Source organism: Equus przewalskii, chromosome 8, assembly GCF_037783145.1.
Source record: "Equus przewalskii isolate Varuska chromosome 8, EquPr2, whole genome shotgun sequence".
Lineage (NCBI taxonomy): Eukaryota > Metazoa > Chordata > Mammalia > Perissodactyla > Equidae > Equus > Equus przewalskii.
In genome coordinates this window covers 2,056,315-2,073,421 of record NC_091838.1, presented here as the reverse complement: position 1 = coordinate 2,073,421, position 17,107 = coordinate 2,056,315, and the positions used below count along the sequence as shown (strand labels likewise).

The 17,107-nt window shown below is 37.7% G+C and overlaps 1 protein-coding gene and 1 non-coding gene across 5 annotated transcripts in view; one reads left to right on the top strand and one right to left on the bottom strand.

Moving 5' to 3' along the window:
* The window catches only part of CNBD1 (cyclic nucleotide binding domain containing 1), a 409,712-nt gene that overhangs the window by 21,241 nt on the left and 371,364 nt on the right, over positions 1-17,107 (top strand). For 2 of the 4 annotated variants that reach the window (XM_070630348.1, XM_070630347.1), the window contains exon 3: positions 16,647-16,760. The exons of the other annotated variants lie outside the window; for them this stretch is intronic. In XM_070630348.1, coding sequence (XP_070486449.1) covers positions 16,647-16,760 — 114 coding nt within the window. The remainder of the gene's footprint in view (positions 1-16,646; positions 16,761-17,107) is intronic. 4 annotated transcript variants of the gene reach the window in all.
* On the bottom strand, positions 345-451 carry LOC139085382 (U6 spliceosomal RNA). Its single transcript, XR_011543653.1, has one exon. It is a non-coding gene; the product is annotated as a U6 spliceosomal RNA (small nuclear RNA).

Below are 17,107 nucleotides of genomic sequence, written 5' to 3'. Positions count from 1 at the left end.
AGTCCTTCACCTCCTTAGTTAAATTTATTCCTAGGTGCTTTATTCTTTTTGTTGCGATTGTAAATGGAATTGTATTCTTGAGTTCTCTTTCTGTAAGTTTGTTATTAGAGTACAGAAATGCAATCGATTTTTTAAAGTTGATTTTGTACCCTTCAACTTTATTGCAGTTGTTAATTATTTTGTAATAGTTTTCCAATGGATTCTTTAGGGTTTTCTATTTATAAGATTATGTTGTCTGCAAACAGTGAGAGTTTCACTTTTTCACTCTCTATTTGGATTCTTTTTATTCCTTTCTCTTGCTTAATTGCTCTGACGGAAACCTCCAGTACTATGTTGAATAAGAGAAAAATATGGAACGCTTCATGAATTTACGTGGCATCTTTGTGCAGGGGACATGCTAATCTTCTCTGTATTGTTCCAATTTTAGTATATGTGCTGCTGAAGCGAGCACTCAGACATTTATTTAAAAACATGTTTCTAGATTTTTTTCCCCTTCAGGGATCATAATAGAGATCAAATCATCTGGGTCTGAGTCTGCCAAAGTATCCATTCTACACAAATTTCATCAGCCTCTGTCTTCTGCTTTGATGATCCCCCTGGCAGTGTTCTCTCATTAGACACTCCTCTGGTCCACGCCCCAGTAGACTTCCATCTACTGAGTCTGACGTTTACTGTGCCTTCTCCTAGACATTAAATCCCCTGAATTTCTTGGATGTTTTCTTTTGCGGCAGTTGCGCACATCCTGGGAGTGGCCACGTTTTAGGGTACCAGTGTATAGGCTTGGGGTCATTCTTTTAGAAAAAGAATATAAGATTACATATCAAAATTAGATATGAAAATGAATATTTATTTAGAATGAGACAATAAATTACAATGAGTTAATGAAGGCTTGGCAATTCAGGTCCTTTTTCCCCCTGACACGTTTTTAGGCAATTTACCAGAAATGCACACATAGAAATTATTTCAGTCTGTCAGAAATACAAAGTTGAAGTCAATGCATTTCTCCATATTTACTTATCCTTTATGTATTAATGTTAAAATGACCAGTGTAATATACTTTTCCCTATAATAAAAACAGAAAGAGTGAGAATAAAATGGCTCAAGGACAGAAATTTCTGTGTATAGAATCTACCAGGGGACTTACTTTTGATTCTAAAAAAAAAGTTTCTTCGATCGCAATAAAGGCAGTAGACTGGCATATTATTCTGGGACTTTTGATCCAATGTAGAAGAAAATTGAATAACAGATGGGAGTGATATCACTTTGGATTTCTAAATTTCTTAATTGCAGGACTTTCATCTCTAGTTGACTGCATGGTCCACGAGGGCAGGAGCCTTGTTTGTTTATCTTGTTGCTTCCTAACCCTTCGCATTTAGCATAGGGTTCAATGCTTTGAATTGCATTACCTTCTGATGTTTGGTAGGAATAAATATCTCCTTAAAGCTTTAAAAATATATATGGGTTTTCTACCTATGTTCATTATGAGCATAGACATATATTTATACTGTGATTTTTTTTCTTTTTTTAGTATTCTGCAGAGAGCTAATCATTTTTAAACATATGGTTTTTATAAAAGGGTAGCTTACGATAGTATGACATTCCAATTTTCTTCCTGGACTGTATATTTGGAGATAAACTTAAATACGCATTGAAGAGCTTTTTCATTTGTCAAAGTACTCCACGACTTGATCAGTTGGCTCTTATGTTCTAAAGTTCAATTTACTTAGGAATATATAGAGGAATATGGTTTAAAAGGAAATGTATGTTCTCCCAAGTTTCAAATAATGATAAAAACAGAAGCTACGTCTTTGCCACTACATTTTCCAATGTGGCCAAGTATTCTTGTCACTTCATACAAAAACCTTTAAACATGTCTAAATTAGGAAATATAGAAGACAAATGCAGTCATGATGCCCATGCATTTGTGCCTTTTTATGAAATTGGTGCTCGTCAGTTGCCTTTGTGAGTGGGATATAGCAAGAGCTCTATATTTATTAGTGGTTAATATTACCAGCATATAGCCACTTATACTCAAATACAAGTATGGTTATGCCGACCATATATTTTTTATACTTATAGAGACTATAACTCATAAACAGGTTTTAGCCCAAAGTCCATTTATAAGCTCACTCTGTAGCTTTCAGCATTTTCCCATAGACACAATATTATAGAATGAGAGGATTGTGCAACAGGAAGCCAGCTCAGAAATCATCTGGTGGAAACTCCTGGACTTACAGATAATTAATTGTGCCCATTTTTCCCAAGATGTGTCTTTAAATTTTATACTTCTATAATAAAAAAAGATGAAAATGATATTGTTAAGATTATAGAAATAAATTATAAAAAATAGCATTTAGCAGTTGTTTCTTTCACATTGCTTCAGGTTAAGGTAATTTGCATTAAATTAGTAGAGTATTAGAAATTGAGTGAGGCAATTAAAGGGATTTTAAGGAGGCTGCTGGACAATGTTGAAGATTTTAGAGTCTATTCATAATGGTTGGTTCTTCATTATAGCTATTTTTATTTCAAAATGTATTGTCTTTCTTTTTCTTAATGAGAGTGTTTTGCTAATTCTGTTGGCTTATCAGACATAGACCTTTTTTGACATAAAATAAAGATATGAAGAGAGGTTATTTTTATTTTTAAGGGAATAAACTTTGGAAGAGAAAGGAGAGACAAGAAGAGCTTGAAAAAGATGGTTTATCTACCCATAAAAGAAGTTAACTGAGCTGTGATCTCATGAGCCTTCCTTCGTCTGGAGCAAAGTCAATTTTTATTTTGAAGAGTTTCCGTTGACGACCACCAGTTGGCACTGTCAGTCCAGAGCAGCTTTGTTGTCTTTTGTCGTGGCAGAAAATGTGGGCGGGACAGATGGAATCCTGCCTTTGTTTAGTAGGTTAGGAACAAGTTGGAGGCTTGTAATTCAAGGTGTGCCTGTTAATGTTGTTTTCACCTAAAGTGCATGCTCTTACACCCAATTGTCCAGAGCAGGGTTCTCTACCTAAGGCAGTACTTCCTCCAGGGGGCATTTGGAAATGTAGACACATTTATAGGTGTCACAATGGCTAGGAGGTGACTCTGACACCAAGTGGGTAGGGGTAGGTGTTGTAAACAGTTTGCGATGTGCAGTAAAATTAAGCACATTGGTCCATCCAAAATGCCAATAGCCCTCTGCGATATTGTGATTTATCAGAAGAAATATGTATTTGGTCTTCATCCTGATTCTGGTACACAGCCCCTTAAAGCTTTGGAATTTCCTAAGTGATGAGAGTGATGAAGGTGTCTTAGAGGGTTGGAACTTTCTGCCCCATCCGCTGAGCTCCAGGGAAGGCAGAGGGGCTGGAGGTTGAATCAATTGCCAGTGGGCAATGATTTAATCAATCATGCCTCTGTAAGGAAGCCTCCATAAAAACCCAAAGGACTGGGTTCAGGGAGCTTCTGGGCTGGTGAACCCGGGAAGGTTCAGGGAGAGAGGTGCCCCTGGAGGGGACATGGAAGCCTAACACCCATTCCTGCATAACCTTGCCCTACGAATCTCTCCCATCTGGATGTTCAGTATCATTTATCATATCCCTTTATAATAAACCAGTAAACGTCAGTAAACTCTTTTCTTGGGTTCTATGAGCCACTCTAGCAAATTAATCGAACCTGAGGAGGGGGTCGTGGGAACCTCTCATTTGTAGCCAAGTTGGACAGAAGTTGTGGGTAACCTGAGGACCTACTAGTTGCAATTGACATCTGAAGTGGATGGAAGCAGTCTTGTGGGGCTGAGCCCTTAACCTGTGGGATCTGACAGTATCTCCAGACAGATAGTGTTAGAATTGAGTTGAGTTCTCAGAAATGCAGCTAGTGTCCAAGAATTGTTTGGTGTTATGTGGGAACTGCCTCCGACAAACACACTTTGGAACTGGGTCCATCCCTCCACCCACCTAAGAAATACCGGTCTAGTGGATGTTTTCTTAGATAAACTTTCTCAAGTTAGAGGAGTTGCTGTAGATAATCTCTAAGATATCATTAACCTTCAAATTTCCCTAGATCTTGATGTCAGAAAAAAACTCATATTCTCATGAAAACCTGCTGCCTGTCTCCACTCCCTATCAATATTATCATAATTAGACTGTTAGCTCCTGAGGGAAACAACCACATGAGTTTGCTTCACCACTGCATTTTCCATTGTCTATGTCAGTTCACGGCACCTAGTTGGCCTTCAAAAATTAATTGCTGAATGCTTACCCTTTGCCTCATCATTGAAGCATGAAAATCTTGCAGGCATGTTTTATTCTCTTTTCTCTCTATTTCTCCATTTGTTATACTTAGATTCTATTACTCCTTTATGTTTCCTTTTTTTTCCTCCTCAAAGCCACCCCAGTGCGTGGTTGTATATTCTAGTTGTAAGTCCTTCTAGTTCTTCTGTGTGAACCACCACCACAGCATGGCAACTGACAGATGGGTGGTGTGGTTCTATGATGGGGAAATGAACCCAGGCCACCAAAGCAGTGAAAGCACTGAGCTTTAACCACCAGACCATCAGGGCTGGCTCTGTTCCTTTACATTTCTAATGTTTATTACTCATCTTTTATCCACTGCTCAACTCTAGCTTTTTTATTACATGGCTCTGGGACTACCAAACTTACAACTGGAATTCCATTCTCAAATCTCTTCTTCACTCCTCATTGTCTACTACAAAAAATGATTTGTCTACTACAAAAAGTTGTCTTTTTATTTTATTCATATATTTTTATAGATTTTATTTTTTGAGCAGTTTTAGGTTTATAGAAAAATTGAGCAGAAAGTACAGAGTTCCCAGATGCCCCTTTACCCCTCCTTGTAGTTTTCCATATTATTAACATCTTGAACAAGTATGGTATTTGCATTTGTTATAATGAATTAGCTAATATTGATACATTACTATTAACTAAAGTCCATAGTTTACAATAATGTTCACTATTTGTGTTGTACATTCTAGGGTTTTTGGCAAGTGTATAATGACATGTATCCACCATTACAGTATCATACAGAATGGTTTCACTGCCCTAAAAATCCCTCGTGTTCCACTTATTCTTCTCTCCCGCCCTAATCCCTGGTAATCACTGATCTTTTTACTGTTTTCATAGTTTACCCTTTCCAGAATGTCATATACTTGGAAAAATACAGCATGTGGTCTTCTCAGATTGGCTTCTTTCTCTTAGCCATAATGCATTTAAGGGTCCTCCATGTCTTTTCATGGCTTGGTAGCTCATTTCTTCTTTTTGATTTTTTTTTTTAGGATTGGCACCTGAGCTAACATCTGTTGCCAATTTTTTTCCTTCTTCTTCTCCCCAAATCCCCCCAGTACGTAGTTGTATAGTGCCTCTGATTGTGCTATGTGGGATGCCGTCTGAGCATGGCCTGATGGGCAGTGCCATGTCTGTGCCCGTGATCCAAACTGGCGAAACCCTGGGCGCCAAAGCAGAGTGTGTGAACTTAACCTCTCAGCCATGGGGCTGGCCCCCAGCTCATTTCTTTTTGTCACTGAATAATATTCATTGTATGGATATACTACAGTTTACCTGTTCAATAATTGAAGAATGTTTTGGTTGGTTCCAAGTTTTAGCGATTACGAATAAAGCTGCTATAAACATTCATGTGCAGGTTTTTGTGTGAATGTTAAGTTTTCTACTCATTTGGGTAAATACCAAGGAGTGCGATTGCTGGATTGTATGGTAAGAGTGTGACTAATTTTGTAAGAAACCAAACTGTCTTCCAAAGTGGCTTTACCTCTGCCTTTTCACCAGCAATGAATGAGAGTTCTTGTGGTTTCATATTCTTGACCGCAAGTTGTGTTGTGACTGTTCTCAATTTTAGTCATTCTTAATAGATGTGTCATACTTTTCTGTTATTTTAATTTACATTTCTCTGATGACCTATGACGTGGAGCATCTTTTCGTATGCTAATTTTTCATCCCTATATCTTTATGAGATGTCTGTTCAGATCTTTTGCCCATTTTTTAGTTACGTTGTTCGTTTTCTTATTGTTGAGTTTTAAGAGTTCTTTGTATATTTTAGACCACTCTTTTATCAGATAGATGGTTTGCAAATATTTTCTCCCAGTATGTGGATACTTTCCACTCTTTCAACAGTATCCTTTGCAAACAGAAGTTTGTTAATAAAGTCCAACTGATCGATTTTTTTCTGTCACAATTATGCTTTTGGTGTTTTATCTAAGAAGACATTGTCAAACCCAAGGTCACCTAGATTATCTGCCTATGTCTGTCTATGAGTTTTATATTTTTGCATTTTATGTTTAGGTCTATAATCCATTTTAAGTTAATTTTTGGGAAGGGTGTAAAATCTGTGTCCTGATTCATTTTTTTGCAGGTAGGTGTCCAGTTGTTACAGCACCGTTTGTTGAAAAGTCTGTCTTTTCTCCATTGAATTGCCTTTGCTCCTTTGTCAGAAATCATTTGACTGTATTTTTGTGGGTCTATTTCTGGGTTCTCTATTTTGTTTCATTGATTTTTTCATCTATTCTTTTGCCAGTATTACCCTGTCTTGATTACTGTAGCTTAATAGTAAAACTTGAAGTTGCTTATTTACTTGTATGTTTTTTAAATTAATAATTCAAAAAGAATATGCATGTGTACATTTCTCTTGTAAAACTGAAAACAATGCAAATAATTTTGAATTTTCTTTTGACCATTCTCCTGACCATCACTTAATTTTAAATTCCTTCCCCATCCCTGGAGGTAGTCAGTGTTAAATCAGTCAGTGGGTATCTTCCTAGTCCTTTTCTGTACCTTTACATATGTTTCAGTAACCAGGATAAATTTACAGCATTGATGTGTAAGTGCATGGTCTGTGTATATAAAGGATATAGCATATTGCAGTATCTATCTGCAATTTGTTCTTTTTTCTACCCAACGTGTCTTGGAGATCTGTCCAATTTGAACAGGTATAACTCATTTTTTTTAACTCCTACATATTATTTCATGGTATCAATAAACTACACTTTATTTAACTGCTCCCCTACTGATAAACGCTGAAGTTGTTTCCGGTTTTCTTCTATTTCAAAAAACGCTGCAGTGGATAGCCTTGTAAATGCCTCCTTATTTATGTGTGAGTACTTTTCTAGAGTAAAATACTAATAAGTGTCATTTTTAGGGGACAGGGCACACACACAGACAATTCTATATAGAAAGTACCATATTTCCACACTCCTGTCTCTATACTCTTTATGAAAGGCTAGATCTGGGAATTTGCAAACTTCGTTTTGCAGGCTTCCTTGCCAGCTGCCTTCCCCCGTTAATTTCTGCCAATAGGAGCTGCAAGTAGGAGATTAGAAATCAGAAGAGAAGAAACCATTTTCCTTTCTCTTTCCTGTTGCTGGTGACATTTCTGGAAATGGCTGTATCCCTCTGTCTTTGGCCATGATGACCCTTCTTTGGTGGACCCACCATCTGCTCTGTGGCCCCTACTCAGCAGTTGTAGTCTTACGAGTGGCTCCTCCTGGGCAATCCCAGCCTCTCTTTGGATACTCTATGCCACAGCTACCCTTTTGAGGACTCAGCCTTAGGGATGAAGGTGCTTTGTCCAGGTACTTGTCTATGTGTTAACGCACCCTCCTCTTTTGGCTCTCTTAGTTCTACTTCGACAACTGTATTTCTGTACTAAGTATCCACATGTTTCAAATACTGAGGTGGTTTCTGTTTTTCTGATTGCTACCCTCCTGATTCAGTGAGTTTCAGGACCAGTAATATAATTTGTGGAGCTCAGTGCACAATGAAAATGTAGGGCACCTTGTTAAAACATTATTAAGAATTTCAAGATGGTGATAGTAGAGCGTTAAACTCAGTGTGAAGCCTTTCTGAGTGTGGGTGCTATGTAAGTTCACAGGTCACATCTCGCTCATGAAGCCAGCCTGGTAACTCTCTTTGTACATCTGTCACTCTCACGGTAGCAAAGAAGATGTTTTCTTACACCCTCACCAAAACTTGAACTACCAAACTTTCATCGTAACTCATGTTCATGGACAAAAATTTTATTTTGTATAATTTGTATTTCATGAATTTATTGGCCACCTGGCTGTCCTTTTCGATGATTTTCTGTTTATACCGTTTGCCCTTTTTTTTCTGTTGAGTTGTTTGTAGGTATTATGTGCCTATTTTGGAAATTAATTTTCTGTCAGGATTAATGTGTGTTGCAAACATTTTCTGCTTGATCACTTGCCTTTTCCTTTGTTCACGGTATCTTTTGTCATACGGAAGTATTTTAATTTTTATCCAGTTGAATTTTTCTTTTGTGCCTTTTTGCTGTTTGTATCTTGTTTTAAAAAGACCTTCCTATCCCAACATTATTATTTTTTTCCTATATATGCTTTTATAGTTTTCTAATGTTATTTTTTGATGCGTCTAGGTTAATATGTTTTAACACATTTCATTGCTCAAGATTATCCAATAACTTTTCACCGTATAAAAAATGAAGTCAAATCCACATGGATATCAGAGAGGTACCTCTAACTTTGCAAATCTAAGACAGAACTTTTAATTTTATTTTCTCTCCACCTATTAATCTCCTGCTCCCACGTTTTAGTAAATGGCAACTGTACAAATTCCAGTTGGTCAAGACCGAATTCTTGGAGTCATCACTGCCTGCTCTCTTTCTCTTTTATACCTTATATCCAATCATATCCTCATGGCTCTACCTTCAAAATATATCCAGAATATAACCATTTCTCGCCACCTCCACTGCAACCATCCTGGTCCAGACCACCACATGCTCTTGCCCAGATTATTGCGATAGCCTTCTCATTGGTCTTCTTACTCCATCCCTTGCCTCTTTACAATCTGTGGCTGGTAGAGCAGCCAGAGAAATCCTGTTAAAATATAATCTAGAACATTTCACTATTTGCTCAAGGTATTCTAATGGCTTCAATACCACTCACGGTAAAAGCTAAGATATTTACTGTGGCTCACAGGGTTGTACCTGATCTCACTTCCACTGCATCTCTGACCTCTTCTACACGAGACCTCTAGCTTATCGTGCTCCAGCCACAGTGGTCTCCATGCTCCGTTCCTAGCACACCAAGGACGCTCCTGCCTCAAGCCTTTCACACTGGTGCTTTCTGTCAAGATTGCTCTTTCCTTAGATAGCCATGTGCCTTTCCCCTTCACTTCCCTCAGGTCTCTGCATTCTGTGACCATCCTGTAGGAAACAGGTTCTTTTAGCACGTAGTCCCTGATTCTTGCTTTCATTTCTTAACACCACATCAGACATATTATGTGGTTACACATTTATTTTCATTGTCTTCCCTCTCTAGATTGAAAACTTCTTGAAGACAAGTCTTGCTTTACTTGATGATATATTTCCAGTGATTAATCTCCCCTACACCTAGTTTAATTTTATTTATACTTCAAGGTCCGGATTGTCTCTTCACAGGTTTTTATTCTCCTGCACATCTGTTCAAGGGCGACTGTAGGCTGGGTGTCTGAAGGAATGCGTGCTAGTCTTTGCTCTGCCATTAAGTTCAGTTGAGATTCTTGGAATATCCGTTAAGCTTTCAGGCTCAGTTTTCTTATTTGCGAAAGGAAGGACATGAACTTGATTTGATACAAGGACAGTTTTTGTCTTATTACTATATAAAACCAAAGCTATGTTTTTGTCCACATTTTTATCTTAGTGAATAACAAAATTATCTACCTGGCTGTGCAAGCCAGAAACTGAAAAATCACACCAGAATCCCATCTTCCCTCCATCTTAGACACACATTTGATAAGGCAATTGTAATCCCATTCCTCACAAGACCTTTTACAATTGCCGCTTCCTACATCTCCAGCCTTGTCTCCCAGTGACTCTTTCTCTCCTCCGTAGCCATGACTGTAACTCATAGTATGTCGACTACACCGGCACCGTGTTATTGAGGGCCTTTGTACGATTGCTCATACTGATTTTTCTGTCTCAAATACCATTCTCCCATCCACCTGCATCCACCAATGAACAGGTGAACTGATCTTTATATTCAAATCTGCAATCTGCCTCTGCAGGAAGAGTTTTCTGATGCTTCTTCTCCCTCATGCAGTTGCCTTCTCCGTTACCACTTCACTTTGCACCGTGTTCTATCAGAGCACTCCTGATAATTTCTCATGCATGTTTTAAAAGCTGGTTTCTCTCTGTTTTAATACAGATAGCTCCCTGAAGTCTGTATTCATTATGTTAGGTTACAGTATGCAACTGCTGATATGATGTAACAAAAGACTCAAAAATACTGTGGTTTAGGTAAAAGGTGTTTTTCACTCTCGGTAGTCTGGAGATGGTGTTCCATGTGTGTGCAGAAGCTCCGCCCCATGAAGTCGTTCAGGGACACACGTTTCCCTCACGTTGGTGTTTTGACATTGGCTAGTTGTTTCCTTGTCAGTACAGTCGAACATGGCCACTGCCACATCTGGTTCCACTCCACTGACAGGAAAAATGTGAAGTCAAGGACAAGCGATTTCCTATTTGATTAAGGAGCAGAATTTCTGTAATCACTTCTTACATTCCACTGGCAAGAACTTTGTCTTATGGCCACACCGAGTTGAAAGGAGGCTGGGAAATGTCCTCTTGAGCTGGGCAGCCCTGTGTCTGGGAAGAAGTGGTGCGTGAATTTGGGAGAGATCAATCAGTAGTCTGCCAACCCAAACAGAAACCCTATCTTTCAATCTTTCTATCACAGAGCCTAGAACACCCTAGAGACTCAATGAGTGTTTTTAATGAGAGACTGGATAAATATCTTGATGTTATTTCTTATATTTTCCAACTCCTTATTTCTCTGTGAAGCATTCTGGAATTTCTACAGATATATCTTCAAGCTTATTACTTTCCTATTCAGGTGTCTCTAATCTGATCTTCAACCCATTCACCGAGTTTTTAATTTTAATAATTACAATTTTCATTTTGAGAAGTTACACTAAGTTCTTTTTTCAAACTTGCCTGGCTGTTCCTGATGGTCTTTTTTATTGGTCATCATTGTGATTCCACCTTTTATTTCTATTAATATTTTGTAGAAACGCTTCTGTATCTAACACCTCAAGATTTGTAGGGTTTAGGGGTGTAAATCTGACATTTGTTGTTTCTGCTGACCTTCACTCATGGTAGCATGTCTTTGCAGTTAAACTTTCTGTGGAAAATGTGCTTATTCTTAACATGTAGTAGCATGTGCCTTAAATTGTGGATAATTTCCCCCAGAAAGAATGTATATCTGTTTTTTGCTAGAGCCAGTGTGCACCATCAAGCTGGGACTACTTTCTCATTCAAGAGTTTTTCTCCAGAGCAGAGTTCTCAGGATGGGCTCCCCTCCTTTCTTCTGGCCAAGGCTCACATTCCTTCCAGCAGTGCTCCTATCAGAGTGACTGCCCTCCCCCAGCCCTACCCCTGCTCTGTGCCTGCTCCTCACACCCCAGGAACCCACTCACATTCATCATTCATTGTGATGGTCCTGGGAGACCTTGATTACCTCTTGCAAGACCAACAGTGCATCAGAAAATTGTTATGCAAGATATGCACAACAGCAGGGTTCTTCAGAGAGTCAAGATGCCATGATGTATGTAACTTGAAGATTCCTCTTTCTAAGGTATGCTGTCCTGCACTACAGGACAATGAGTGCCAGATATTTCCTCTTTAATAGCTTTGTTCCAGTGATGCAAAGGTTCCCTCGGAGTCACTGTCCAGGTCCTTTTTAATAAAGAAATCTCTTTCTCACGGCTAAAATATCCAAGTCTTAATAACATTTAACATAACAAGAACCTCATTCATATATATTGCTATAGGAAGATTTAATGTTGACTCAAATTCTTGTCCTTTTTCCGAAAATGGGGTTTATAGCTCCACATTTTTAACAAAATAAAAATTTTGTTCCTGCAAGCTATATATTCTGTACTTGAATTTATATTATTATTCTCATTATTGCATGCTTAACATATTGTAAACAGTGGCCTAGACTTTACATTTATTACTTGTAACTGCTGCAACAATCCTAAAGGTAGGGGGTCCTTTTCTAGAGCTAAGGAAATAAGTGAAAGGTTGAAATACCTTTACAAGGATAAACCACAACTTCGGTTTTATATGCAAATCAGTTATTTTTTTCTCAAGATAGAACTTGAGTTATTTTAGGGGAAATAAAATTATATGACAGATTACTATCTCTCTAAAAGGTTTAGATTCAGTCTTCAAGTCAGATTTTTGCAGTTAACTTTGTCAAAAGAGATCTTTTAGTTTTTCCCCAGGAACTTTATGAAATTGAAAAGTTAGGGATTAATCTTTATGGTTAATTACGTGCAATAGCATGTGGAACTCCTTTGAAAAATACAACTTTGAACCCATGAAGTCATTGGCTAATGAGCTTTATCCATAGATAAGGAAGATGATCAAATGAGTTCGTAACTGGAAACTAACATTTCCAAAAGTTTAAAAAATAAATATAGAGGAGACCAGATAGAGTGACACCTTGTAGTGGCATTATCTGAAGATTGCTGATTGATTGATCTTTTAATTTAGATCTAGGGCATATTCAGTACATTGGCATTATTAAGGATCATTTTTTCTTCAACTTAATATTGTGATAAAATGATGAAATCCATTATATATGGTATAATATATAATAAATAAAATAAAGATATAAATCCATTATATAATATGTAAATACCATATCATACATATTTTATATACATACAAAATCAACTGAATTCACATCAAACTGAACCTGTGCCTTTCTTCTAATGTGCAAGGGTAATATTCATATTCCTTTCAATCTTCATTAAATAAATGTGTAGACGCTACAATATTCGTAAGACAAATTCAGGAGAAAAAAAAACTGTAAGAGGTTGGATAGGTTCAACTTTTACAACTTGTTTTAATTAATTTAAAATAAAAAATGTAAATTACCTTAGGGCAATCACATAAATATAATTAATCAATAAGTATTTTATTAAAAGTTTATGTCCCTAGACTTGTGAGCAGAGCCGGATGGGATGCAGAAGATATATTGCAGTAGCTAGGGTATTTCTAGCTGCTATAGATAAATTCTAAATCTCAGTGGCTTAACACAGTAGAAGTATCTTTCTTTCTCATGGTAAGCTCTCTTGGGTATTTTTGATAGGCAGGCTATTCTTAAGGTTTAGGAACTCAGGCTTCTTCCAAATTTTTGCTCTCTCATCTTTTTCATGTGGCTCCCAAGTCCAGCCTGCTCATTTGTTTCAAGCTGGGAGGGGCAAAGACATGAGAAATTCCGTATGGAAGGGGTTTTCTGGGAGGTTGGGGGGAGATTTTGATAAGCCTGGTCCTGAAGTGGTGTACATCCTTCCCAGCCCCTCTTCCGTCGTCCACTGGCTAGAACTCAGCTGTGTGGCTACATGTAACTCAAGGGAGGTTGGGAGACGTGGTATAGCTCTGTGCTTAGGAAGAAGACAGTTTGGAGTAGGATAGAGAAATCTTTGAGGTAGATATAAAGTCACTGAATTTTAGACCTGAAATTGTTCTTATTATTTAGACATATATCTATCATTTTGTGGATAAGGAAATGAGGCATATAAAGTTTAAATGACCTGCCTATGTTTATATAAAGTAGAAAAATTAGGATACAAATTCAGTTATCTTGACCTCAAGACTAAGTTCTTCCATTTCTCATCATAGGCGCAATCTAGTAAGGGAGGCAGGAAGTAACTAACTACACATCATGCAGTTACAGAACCCTGACAAGGCCATCAACTGGTGCTCCTTCCCCTGACCTGGGATAGTGTAATTGGTGTGCAGCCCAAAGACTGATTTTGATGGATCCACATGGCAGTTGAAGAATTTTAGCATAATACCCTCAAGGTCCATCCATGTTGTTGCTAAGCGAAATAAGTCAGACAGAGAAAGCCAAATACTGTAGGATTTCACACATGAGGAAGAAAACAGCAACAAACCAAATACATAGGTATAGAGATTAGATTGGTGGCTATGGGGATGGGGGAGGGTGAAAGGAGTGAAAGGGCACACGAGTGAGGTGACTGATGGTAATTCATTTTTGGGTGGTAAACATGATGCAGTCTACACGGAATTCAAAATACAATGATGTACACTTGAAACTTATATAATGTTACAAACCAATGTTACTGCAATAAAAAGTAAATGAATAAAACTATGCTTTTACAAGGAAATTTTAAAGTAAGTTGCTGTCTTAGTCTGCTTTGTCTACCATAACACAATACCATAGACTGCCTTAAACAACAGCGATTTATTTCTCACATTTCTGGAGGCCGAGAAGTCCAAGATCAAGGTGCCAGCCAGCTCCGTGTCTGGTGAGACCTCTCTTCCTGGCTTGCAGACAGCTGCCTTCTTGCATTCCTACTGGACACATAGAGCTGTATATTTTTGTTTCAACAGGAGACTCAGAAACAGGAGTGTCTTGCCAAATTACATTGTTGGGACATGGAACATACCTCACAGGACACTTAGGTCCTCATTCTGAAAATTACATCCTATCTGGGTCTAGCACTTGACTCGTCCATTTCAATCTTCTGCATCTTTCCCTTCTTGGACAGACTACTTTGGAGGCACAGATCATAGACCCTGGGTCCGTGTACACCTGCCACCACATTTAGAAAATTCTCAAGGGTTAAGTGAAGCAGGCAGTTCAGCCGCATCCATAAAGAATAAGAATGGAGGTCCTAGCGTTTCTGTATAAACTTGTTAGCCACTCCAAAGATGATCTGTCTAGATCACAGATTGGAATAATGTTCCAAGTCTTGCAGCATGGGCTCCATGTAGACAAAATAAAGAGACCACACTCTTGTACTTCTTTGGCCTCCGTTGCTATGAAGTGGGGATGATAGGAGTATCAGCTAATACAGCTGTGTAAGGATTCAATGATCTGATACGTGTAAGCTGCCTAGACTAGAGCTGGCATGTACAGTCACGTGCTGCATAATGATGTTTCAGTCAACAACAGCCGCATATATGATGGTAGTCCCATAATATTAGTCCCACATAGCCCAGATGTGTAGTAGGCTATCCCACCTGAGTCTGTATAAGTACACTCTATGATGTTCACACAATGAAGAAATCACCTGTTGACTGACACATTTCTCAGAATCTGTCCCTGTCATTAAGCAGCCCACGACTGTAGTAAGAACTAACAAATTTTATTATGTAGGGGGGCAGTATATCCAAAAGGTTAAGAGAACAAATTTTGAAGTCAATTCAGTTTTCATTTGGACCTTGTGTCTTCCACTTCCTGGTTATATGAATTAGGCAGATTATTAAGTGTGTATTTTCTTTATGTGTAGAATGGGCAATAAAGAATACCAACCTCATCAGGCTATATAAATAAACGAGACAAAAACGATGTAAAGATCTGAGCACGATGTTTGGCAGATACCTGATATATAACAGGCAGAAGTATAAAATAGTTGATTGTAGAATGTGAGTTCCAAATAGGAAAAACATCTTAGGAAAGTTCCAATGGCATCAGTGGTTGGACTGAAAAAAGAGTAGACTCTTGGTCAACGTATCTCTGTAGTGTGAGAATAGGAATGAAAATGCCTAATGTCATATTTAATTACATTCATATTGCTTAAGTCAATTCAGTTAAGATAAATTGAATAAAATCCTTCAAGTATACAGTGTTTGTTTTGTGTAAAGAATTAACGTGGTGTTTTAGGAACTTTGGCCAAGAGAAAAAAAGCTGTCATAAATATTTTACAATGTGTTGTTATTATTTACATTGACAATAAAATAAGAAAAGGCTTCTCTTCAGGAATTTTATATTCATTGCCATGAGGCAAATATTGACTAAGATGTTTGTCAGCATTCAGTTTTAAGCGTGATCGTTTTTGGTAACTATTGAAATAAACTGTCAAGATAAAGTTTAACATTTGAAAAAATTGGCCAGTTTTCATGGTGGTTGTCAACTGAAAATTGAACAAGGCGGATTTTCCAGATCAAATGTCATGACCTGATCCTGAATGACAATTTGCTGTACTCCAGTGGATCTTCTTAGTGGCATTTCTAACATTTGTAGTGAGTTGAAATCTGCTTCAAATGGAAATCACTTGGAGGAGGATATTTAAAATAGAGAAGCCCACCCAGACGCCACCCTTGGAGATCTTGCTTCATCAGGAAAACGATCAGAAATCTGTACTTATGAAAAGCATCCCAGATGAGTCCAGTGATCTTCAGAATTTGGGAAACACTGATCTTTTGGTCTAACACATCTTTATTGCAGTCTTAAAAAAAAGTGCATGGGATTTTACAAATCTTTACAAAGATTCACATAAATATACCTTCTAGTAATACATATGTAAACCAGATGTGAATGATTTTGGAGAAAATTTAGTTATGTGATATATTTATACAGGGGCCTTAAATAATTACAGAAATAAAAATCTTAAGAAGGTTCAACATAAAAACTAGATTTTTGACGTTGACATCGCCATAAGTTTGATAGTCATAAAATATTTCTCACTGAGACACACTATAGACAATTTTTATAGTGGATATTTTTAAAGTACAAAATGTTTATGATTCATATTTTATCACTTATTTCTTAGACTAAATAGTATAGGGTTAAAGTTATACGAATTGAGTTAAAGCTCTTTCCCTTGGGAACTCTTATACGGTACTTAGAATTTAATTTTTCTCTCTCTTTTTTAAAGCCAGAGCTACTGCAGTATCCTGTCATCTCACAATTTCTTTATAAAGCAGTATCCTAAAATATTCCCACAGCAGAAAATCAGACTGCCAAAACTCTTCAAGCAGGAGGTCAATAGGTAATGATACCTTCTCTTCAAAGCAAGGTTGATGTGTGTGCATGTGCGTGTGTGCACACACTCATGAAAGCACGAGTGGAATGGAATTACGATATTTGGTCAGTTCCCAGCTGTCCACACTATCCAGCGGTCAAGGAAATGGATATTCGTAGGGAAGGGTAAATTTATTTTCTTGTTGAGTAAAAGATCTGTCCACTGCTGAAGAGCATATTTATTTAAACTTTTATCTTTTTTTGCAGAAGGTTAGCCCTGAGCTAACATCTGCTGCCAATCCTCCTCTTTTTGCTGAGGAAGACTGGCCCTGAGCTAACATCTGTGCCCATCTTCCTCTACTTTATATATGTGAT